Below are 9,282 nucleotides of genomic sequence, written 5' to 3' on the forward strand. Positions count from 1 at the left end.
AAGAGTGGAAAGGAATTGGACAACGGATAATTGAAATAGATTTCTTTTTTTTTGGTGGATATTTCCAATTGTAGATTGTATACTTGATTAGACATATTAGACAGATATCTGTTTTGTTCACACTAAGACATGCATGCATTCATCAATCTTTGATTTGATCCACTCAAGGGTTAGGTTTGGTTTTACCCTTGTAGTTTTTCATCTGTTTCTCAACCGTTTGGTGTGGAATACAGGATTTCCCATTACTCATGTGATCAGTGGAAACTGAGAGGAAGTGCAGCAGGGTGTGTGTTTGTGTATGTGTGTTTGTTTACATGGCGTGTTCACTTCGAAATGGGCCTGCACACGCAAAAAAAGGGCAATTCTGTATATACCACACATTCTCCCTGGCTGTGAGATCCCTGTGAGATTTGAGGAGTGACAGATAAGATCGGTGCCAGGCTGGAAGGGCCTCTGATTATGGACCCCCACCCCCGCTACGCACAAGTCGCTAAGGAAGTCAGCAACCTTTTAGGAGAAGTGGCCTGAGGAGGAAATTGGTTCTTTTACTGTTGGTGACCGCCAATCAAGCCCATACATTTATTGAAAAATAACAGTGTAAAAATTCAAACCTCTTTTCCCTTTTATGCTAAATTTTGTGGAGGTCTTCTTGTTTCGCAGGTGCTGTTTGTGTTAGAATTGTGGAATTTGTCAGAGGAAATGAATGAAGTCAGCTCCCAGTTGATTTGGCCATTGTTTCCAGCTGCATCACTGGAAGCTTTATGTCTGCTGCATAGGAAGGAGAGACCCTGATCTAAGTGTGCATCCTGCTTTTGTTGTTTCACCTTGTTGATAGAAGCAATAAATATATGCTTTGATTTTTTCATTTAATGATAATGATGGTCCTCTTCTGCACTTCTTTATACCACAAGACAAATTCGTATTTTGTTATAAAACTTGCAACTAGATTAGTTTTTTAATCACTTCAACATCTCAAAGTTCATTGGGGTTTTTTTTTGACTGAAAAACGAAAAATTTCTACATTTCCTCTTAGTGAATTTACCTCCAATTTGTGGACTCTTAACCGATTTGCACATTTCATGTTCATACAGGCACAGCAGCAGAGCCCTGGTCATGTCTGCTCAGGTCTAAGCTACCTGCAGCACATCTGCCATCTCATTGAAAATATTGGGAAGCTGCAGGAGACAAACCTGAGGCTGCAGGAGCAGATCTGCACTTTGCAGAGCGATCATAGAAGGACACAAAGTAAAGAGGTTAGTAAACCGGTTTAATAATAAACAATTTCACCTGTTTCACAAAGACAACACATCAATAGTTGTAAAGCTGCATGTCTGGACTCGCAAGATGCTCCTCCACCTGCTCCCCACTCTCACTGCAAATCACAATGTCATCTGCAAACATTGTGGTCCACAGAGGTTCTTGTCTGACCTCATCTGTCAGTCTGTCCATCACCAGAGATTCCCACCTCAACCATAACTCCTCTGTCACTCCTCCAGGACTTCTTACCACTGTCTTAACGCAGTTACACATTTCCTTAACAACTCCAACGTTCTTCTCTGTCACTTCAGACTTTCTCATCTAAACCACAGCTCCCTCTCTCTGGATCCTGTCACAGCTTTTCTCTAGATACACAAAGACACAATGAAGTTCCCTCAGACCTTCTCTATTCCTCTAAAGAAACATCCTCAAAGCAAGTATTGCATTTGTGGCTCTCTTTGTTGCCCGTGCTCACAGCAGTTCAGTTTCCCCTGACCCTCTGTAGCTCCACAGGACAGGTGATGCCGTTGACTGATCCGGTATGAAAGTTCTGTTAGTGACTTGCATAACTGATTTGGGTTTTTTGTTATGTCAAATTCCCCTCCTAACACAAGCCTCTGGATTTATCCAGGCTCGGAAGTGACACATTGAAGCACTGCACTTTTAATGCTTTACACAGGGTCTTTCTGACCCGGGCCTTCATGCCTCAAAAATCTACATTAAAACTGACAAAATCTAAAATAGATTCATTAAAGCTGTGGATGAATATTCTACATAAATGTAGGATTTTATGTTTTTTAAAAAAAGGGGAATGTCAAAGATAGAGTAAATATGTATCATACCTTTGATAATTTCACCAAAAGTTAGCAAAATGTTTAATTTAGTCATAAATTGTCAACGTAAGGATTCTCAAAGAAGTTGAGACATGCTGTGATGTTTTTGGCCAGGGAGCATACAACACACACACACTCTACTATTTGTGGTATGTCTGACATCTAGTTCACTTTCAAAAAAGAAGCAAACAAGCAGCAGCATCTTTCCAATGACAGTAACATCTACCAACAGTGTTGCCAGGAAAGATTTCAGACTCATGTGTTAACTATGGCTGAATTTCCACCTGTTGTCGGCAACCGTCTTTAATTATTCTAAGAAAGGAAGCAGTTTCTCCTTCACTGACTTTGTAATATCTGGAAGGGCTGTCTTCCCTCTGAATGGATTAAAGGTCAGTGGTTAACAGGGGGTTACCCCTTTAGAACTCCAGCGGAGAGGTGAACTCCTGTGTGTGGCCTCACCACACAAAAAGGGAAGATTCTTTCAAGTTACGGCTACTTGTGGTCCTATTAAATGAAAATAAACTTGAATAGGCAACAATGTTTTGAGTCAGTGAACATTTCAGTGATGTCACACAGGAGAGCACTGTGACACCCGAGCCCCTCTCTGGGGGATTTTCTTTGTCAGGTTAGAATGTTGTTTACACAGAAAAGTAAAGGATTTTGGAGAATTGATTCATTCTAACTTTTACATTACAAATGTGTGATAAATGACCACACTCAACACTCTATTTTACTTATCATCTCACATGACCAAGAAATTGGGATTTTTTTATGAGAAATATTCACAATCTATTTTGAAAATGTATTTCATAACACAGGATTGAGCACATGCGACATATAAATTCAGTAAATCTATCAAACCTCACCTCACAAAAAGCAATTCAGCAAAAGAATTTCCTCTAAAAGGAAAACACAATTAAAATAAAATGTTATAATGTACTAACATTATATTAAAAAATAATTTTCTTTTACAGGATTTTTTCCAGGAGCACTGCAGCTGTGGAGAAGCAATCTTAGCATATCATGAGATTCAGAAAAAGTCCTCCAGAAGTGAAATCTCGTCTCCAACTGGCACTCTATCTGATCTGTCCACAATACCTGAGGTCACTCAGCAGCCTCTTGCATCCACCAGGACAGGTAATTTATACACAGCATGCTGTAATGTGAATTATAGAAATAGAAAAGCTGCTGAAAGGCGTTAACACTTTTGCATGCTTTATTAAACATGTTTTTTTGCCTTTCTTCAAGTCTGTTTTTGTGTTTTGTATCTAATTGATTTTCACCTCTGAGATTATTTCTTGCTCCATTTAAAATGTACTCATTTATTTACATTTATGGATTCAGCCTATTATTATATTAATTCTAAAAAACAGAAAATGGTCATTTGTTGAATTTGTTGAATTAGGTCATATTTACTAAAATCTAAAGCTATTCCAATTCAAAACATCGCAAAAGATCAAGTTCCTTGTGAGTTTTTGGAGAGTTTCTGTTTGAATTTCTCTGCAGGATGTCAGAATAGCCTCCCAGAGCTGCTGTCTGGATGTGAACTGCTTTCCACCCTCATAGATATTTTGCATAACCCTTGTGCTATCCTATGGGGTCCAGATGACCCCCCCCCCTTACATTGACGTGTTCTCCCTACCATGACAAAGGTGGATAAAGGTGGGAAGATTTCATGTAATCCATGGACACCAGTGAAGATCACAAATCATTGAAGAAAAAAGGTTCAGAGCACTGTCTAGTGGGTCTAGATGACCCAACTCCCAACGTTAAAGTGCCTAGGATAGCACAAGGTTAAGGATGCTCCAAAGGTTTTTAATAGTATTGAGGTCATGTTTTTAAGTTGTAGTTTACAGCTGAATGCCCCTGGCCTTTATTGAAACTACCCCAAGTTAACCTTTAGTGTTTAATTACTTAAAGGAGAAGCCGTTATTAACCTACTCCAGTGATATGTCAGCAAACACTCCCTCGCACAGCGCAGGCTTTCCTTGAAACTGAAATGTACCTGTGTTTTTTGGATGGTTTTGGTTTCACCTCTTGACCTAAAAACAACCTTGAAGGTTTTCTGCTTTGATATTTACCCTGTCGACAGCTACACGCTCCAGACGGGCATGTGCACATGACTATAGAGGAGCATGGGCTCAAAGTCAGAAAAGGGCCGCTTGCAGCATTTTATTGTACATTAACCCGTAAAACAAAAAATGTGCAACAATAACAGAATGTGAAATTCAGGCTTTCCCAACAGCAGTAGCCTAACCTTCTGGGTGCCATGTCTGTATAGATATGAATCCCCTGTGAATCATTGTGATTTATGGGTATGTCTTTTTCAATGGAGAGGAGACACACACGCACGCATGCACGCACACACACACACACACACACAAAACAAGGATTGAAAGTTTTCCATCTTTCAATTTGTTGGATTTCCAGTACATCTTTCTTTTAAATGTCAGTGGAGGTTGTCATAGTTAAAAGCTGTTAAAGGCCTGTCCAAATCTGACAGAGGCCTCATTTTCATGATCTCTGAAACTCTGTGGTATTTGTTTCAGGAATGAGCAATGAATGTGTGACATCTGTCTCTCGGGGGAAGAGAAGCCTGAATCGAAGGAGTTACAATGAGGGGGGCACCCACTTCCTACATGACAGGGAACAACAAGGGTCCATCCCCCATCGCAGAGTGAGTGAGCACATTTATAGCAGGAATGATTGTGGCTAAAGGAGACACGGTTTACAAAACAATGGTATTCTCCACAACAGACTGACTTCTTCTCTGACTTATGCCTTTGACCTATGCCAATTTGTTGCTACATATGAAGTACCACTCAAAAAAACTGAGGATACTGAATGTGTGATAAATTGTTAAAACCAGAGAAAATAATGGTAATAATAAATAATAGATATGAAGAAAATGTCCTCTGTATCACATTTTACAGGAAGAGGATACTGAAGACGAGAAACTTTGTGCTGATATTGCTGGGATTAGTAAAAGGTTAAGTCATCAATTCATCCAACACTATAGTGTTAATGCAATCAACGTAAACCAACTGATTCTGACCCAGCGAACAGCTGCCTTTTCAGAATCTGTTGGAAAAACTACATTACTAGGAATATTCTATGATACATTCTATGTTCGACTACTGAGTGTAATATTGGGCTATTTTGGTGTGCCCCAAGGTCATTTAATTGAAAAAATGTGCTGTGGCTCTGTAAAAGATGACAAACATTGTTTTATAAGTACTGTCTGCCTGTTACATTGACAAATAAACACCCACTGTTTTTAAGTTTGACAAAATGATTCCAAACTGAAATGTTTTTCTTGTGTTTTCTTACACCCAGCTGAGTGAAAACTACACTTGGGGCAGAGTCAAAGACATTGTAAGGAAAGCTAAAGTAGGGAATCAGAACCGTCTTGGATTGACTTCCAGTTCTCTAAAGATGTCCTGTCCACAGCTGTACAGGTAAGGCCTCATCCACATGTTCTATACTATTGGTATATTTTAATAGTTTCTAAAAGATGGGAAACAATAATCAAAACTGCCCCCCCCCCTTTTTTGGATGATAATTGGTCTTCAGCGGAAAATAAGAATCTGAAAGTAGAGCTATGCAAAACTCCAAGATCTAAAAGTATAACCACTTAAAAGGCGGCATTCTTCTTTCTGTTGTTTCTGAAGAAAAAACGTTTGAAAGTGGAGAAAGGAATGCCAGTTATCTAACTACAGTGAATCAAAGCCAGAGTGAGGGGGGAAAAAAGCATTTTTGGGGGTAAAAAACTGTTGACCAAGAGTTGGGCAAGAGGGAGAGATTGGCAGGCTTTTGGCAGAAGGAGATAGAAGCAGCTCCTTAGTTTTTGCCTGTGAGATAAGAGGGCTGAGTGAAAGTAAAGCATGGCCTTTCTTTAGCTGGGAGCTACACAGCAGAACGCTGTGTTGTGGAGGACTGCTGGTCTTTCAGCCTCCCCCTCCATTCTGATCTAAGTTTGGCACCAGCCCAAACGCAGAAGGAGGTTAAAGAGGCAGACCTTAGGTATGCCTGAAGGAGTGGGAGAATTCTCTGTAGACTGAAGCCTGGTGAATTATGGATACAGGTCACTTTTTGCTAAGAGTTACCCTCCTCTATGAATAATACTCATAACAGTACCAAAGCCAATTGTTCTTAGTTTTAAATACACTGTTTGTTCACAGGCCGGATCTGAACCTGGCAGAACCAGCTGTGAGGAACAGGAACTCCATGATTGCTCTGGGCCATCAAACCAAATTGGACTTGCCTTGGCTGCAGTGAACACGCAGGTAAAATACAGTGCTGTTGCTTTGTCTGTTGTCTTTTCTTTGATCCTTTAACAGTAGTGAAGACAGGAAATTAGCTTTTGTTCCACATTGTTATCACTTTATTTGGACCTTCACGTCAACTTGTTATAAATGTGTTCTTTTTGGTTTTAAATCTGTCTTAAATTCAATTAAAAAGTGAGATTTAGCACAGCTGCAAGTACCAACTCAGTCTTTAACTGATCAACAAATCACAAGTAGAGGACTGTATCAAGCTTCACTTGAACTCTTTCTTCATGTATTTAGAAACCACACCAGATATAGGCAACATAGAAACTACAGATATGTTCCAGTTGCTTTACATTTGTAGACAAGCGTTCCCTTATTGAGAATACAGTTAAGTCTTTAAAGAAAAAAAAACATTAAAATGTGATTTTTAAAATAAAGTGAAAATGTCAAAAACAAGGTAAATTTGATGCAGTTAGTTAATGTTATGTGACATAAAGACTTTCACGTATAATGAAAATTTTGATTTTACTGTGTTGCCAGTTACGTTGACCAGTTTATTCGTTTATTTATTCCTCATAAATTCTGTCTCTGTATCCTTTGCAGGTCCTTAAAGTGCAAAGTCAAGGAGATGTCCTGTCATACAGACAACATTCAAGAACAAAGAAAACTCTAGGGGGAAATGGAATGAAAAAATGAGAGGACAGGAGCAGCTGCTGCTGCTTACTAGGCAGAGAGAGAGAAGAATAACTGCATGTAAGATATAAATTGTAAAATATTTTTTACAAGTATGGAGTATATGAGTGATCCTGTTATGAAGTGAAGAGGATATAGCAAATAAGAGACCAAGAGGTTGTTTTTTTTAATACTTGTTATGCCAATAAACTTGGTTTTATTAAGACGCAACAAAATCAGTTATGAACGACACTGTCAATATTTTATATTTAACTTAACGTGATAATGTTGATTAATTACACCAAAAGAAAACTCCTTTGTATGTAAAGTGTACGAAACACCTTGTTTGGGGATGTTCAAAGACCATGTAAAGAATGTTCTTATATGAGAAGAGAAAGCCTGTATCATCAGACCAGCTGTTTCTTTTTTTTTTGATATTCTGTCGTTAAATATTCATAGATTTTTGTAAGATCAGTCATTGTTTGGTAATATTTAAAATGAGAAGTCTGCGTTTGTTTGACACATTCCTTCCTGTGGTTTACTTTCCTACTGGCAAACTGTTCAGGGTGGATCCCACCTTTAACTTTGAGTACCTGGGAGAAGCCCCCAGTAATCGCTGTGACCCTGAACAGGTCCAGGCAGCAACAGAAGTGAATAAATGGGTTTACCGTTTGTATTGGGTGAGTTCTTTTTAAGATTAGATGAAAGAAATTAGTATTTTATACCACATAGTCTCTTAGACTCTGCTGACAATAAAGCAACAATTTTCAAAAAGTTGTTTTCTGTTTTCAAAATTCATACGAAGAGGTTCATGTTTGACAATAGGAAATTGAATGTTCTCCTTGGTGGCTCCTCAAAGTACTGCTGAGGACAATCATATCGAGAAGGGGGCATCAAAGTGTTTAAATCTTGATGGCCCATCAAAATGATGACATGGGTTTGTCCACATAAAAAAACTTAGTACTTCTACAATAACAGGGTCTCAAAATGTGAGGTCGATATGTTTCATTTTCCTATTCATTTTCTATGAGCCTTTCAGGATCACGTGACTTGAGTTTTTGCCTGCCCTGAACAAACAATTTGGTGGATATTTGCTTGTTTTTCAGTGGAAAATCCCACAAAATAAGATATTTTAAGGACTAATCTTAGTTTTGAAAACATTTCTAACGAGAAATATGCCCTTTACTTTTGAAACATGCATTTATTTTGGACATACAGTTTCTAGTTTCTTTGTTTCCTTCAACTTTTTCTCCAAAAGGCTCTGATATCGTAGAAAAACGTTTATTGTCATTCATATCTGCAGACGTGCGGATGAGTCACGTGACTAAAATGTTTCTCTTTTTTTTAAGCAGAAAATGCCATAAAATATGATCGATTGCAGATTAATATTTATTTTTGATAACATTTCTAGCAGCACTTATACCCTTTATTTTCAGACCATCCATTCATTGCAGACAGGCAGTTCGTAGTATGTTTGTGTGTTACGTTCAACGTTTGATCTTTTTCATTCATATCTGCGGACTGACGTGGGGTCACGAGACGTGACATGAGTTACTCTTTTTTTAAATGTAGAAAATCTCGTTAAAAGGTATGTTCCAATTTAATAATTACTTTTACTTCAATTTCTACGGACCCGTGTACAGGTTTCATGTTATGTGTTGATGCGACATTGAATGACATTTGACAACAAACCGGAAGAATGTTGAGTTCAGGAACGGACCAAAGAGTTCTTTAAGTTTATTTTGCGATTTATTTTTTTCAAATTCTTGTACATTTTAATGTATTCACAACGTTTGATCTTTTCCATTCATATCTGTGGGCTGATGGGGGGGTCACGTGACGTGAGTTTCTCTTTTTTTCTGTGGAAAATCTCGTAAAAATAAGATCGATTGAGGCTTAATATTTACATTTATAACATTTCTAGGGACCCATGTAATAAACTTTATTTGTATAGCACCTTTCCAGATAAAAATCACAAAGTGCTTCACAGTACAACACGATAAAACAACAGTAAAACACAGTAAAAACACATGTTAAAAAGAAATTAAGAAAAAGCTATTTTAAAAAGATATGTTTTTAGCTGCTTTTTAAAAGAAAACACTGAGTCCACAGATCTGAGGCTGAGAGGAAGAGAGTTCCAGAGGGATGGGGCCACCGTGGCAAAGGCTCTGTCTCCTTTAGTTTTTCAACGGGTTCTCTTAACAGCCAGCAGACCCTGGTCACATGACCTCAGTGACCTGCTGGGAGTG

General features: G+C 38.4%; 1 protein-coding gene across 1 annotated transcript in view; it reads left to right on the top strand.

The window, feature by feature from the left end:
- LOC101165752 overlaps positions 1-7,807 on the top strand; it is a 28,594-nt gene extending 20,787 nt beyond the window's left edge. Inside the window, exons 3-8 of the mRNA XM_004076915.4 lie at positions 1,092-1,253; positions 3,065-3,227; positions 4,640-4,767; positions 5,427-5,548; positions 6,272-6,376; positions 6,965-7,807. Of these exons, the coding sequence (XP_004076963.1) occupies positions 1,092-1,253; positions 3,065-3,227; positions 4,640-4,767; positions 5,427-5,548; positions 6,272-6,368 (672 nt within the window). The 3' untranslated portion in view covers positions 6,369-6,376; positions 6,965-7,807. The remainder of the gene's footprint in view (positions 1-1,091; positions 1,254-3,064; positions 3,228-4,639; positions 4,768-5,426; positions 5,549-6,271; positions 6,377-6,964) is intronic.
- The last annotated feature ends 1,475 nt before the right edge of the window (positions 7,808-9,282 follow it).

Source organism: Oryzias latipes, chromosome 15 (assembly GCF_002234675.1).
Source record: "Oryzias latipes chromosome 15, ASM223467v1".
NCBI classification, from domain to species: Eukaryota; Metazoa; Chordata; class Actinopteri; order Beloniformes; family Adrianichthyidae; genus Oryzias; species Oryzias latipes.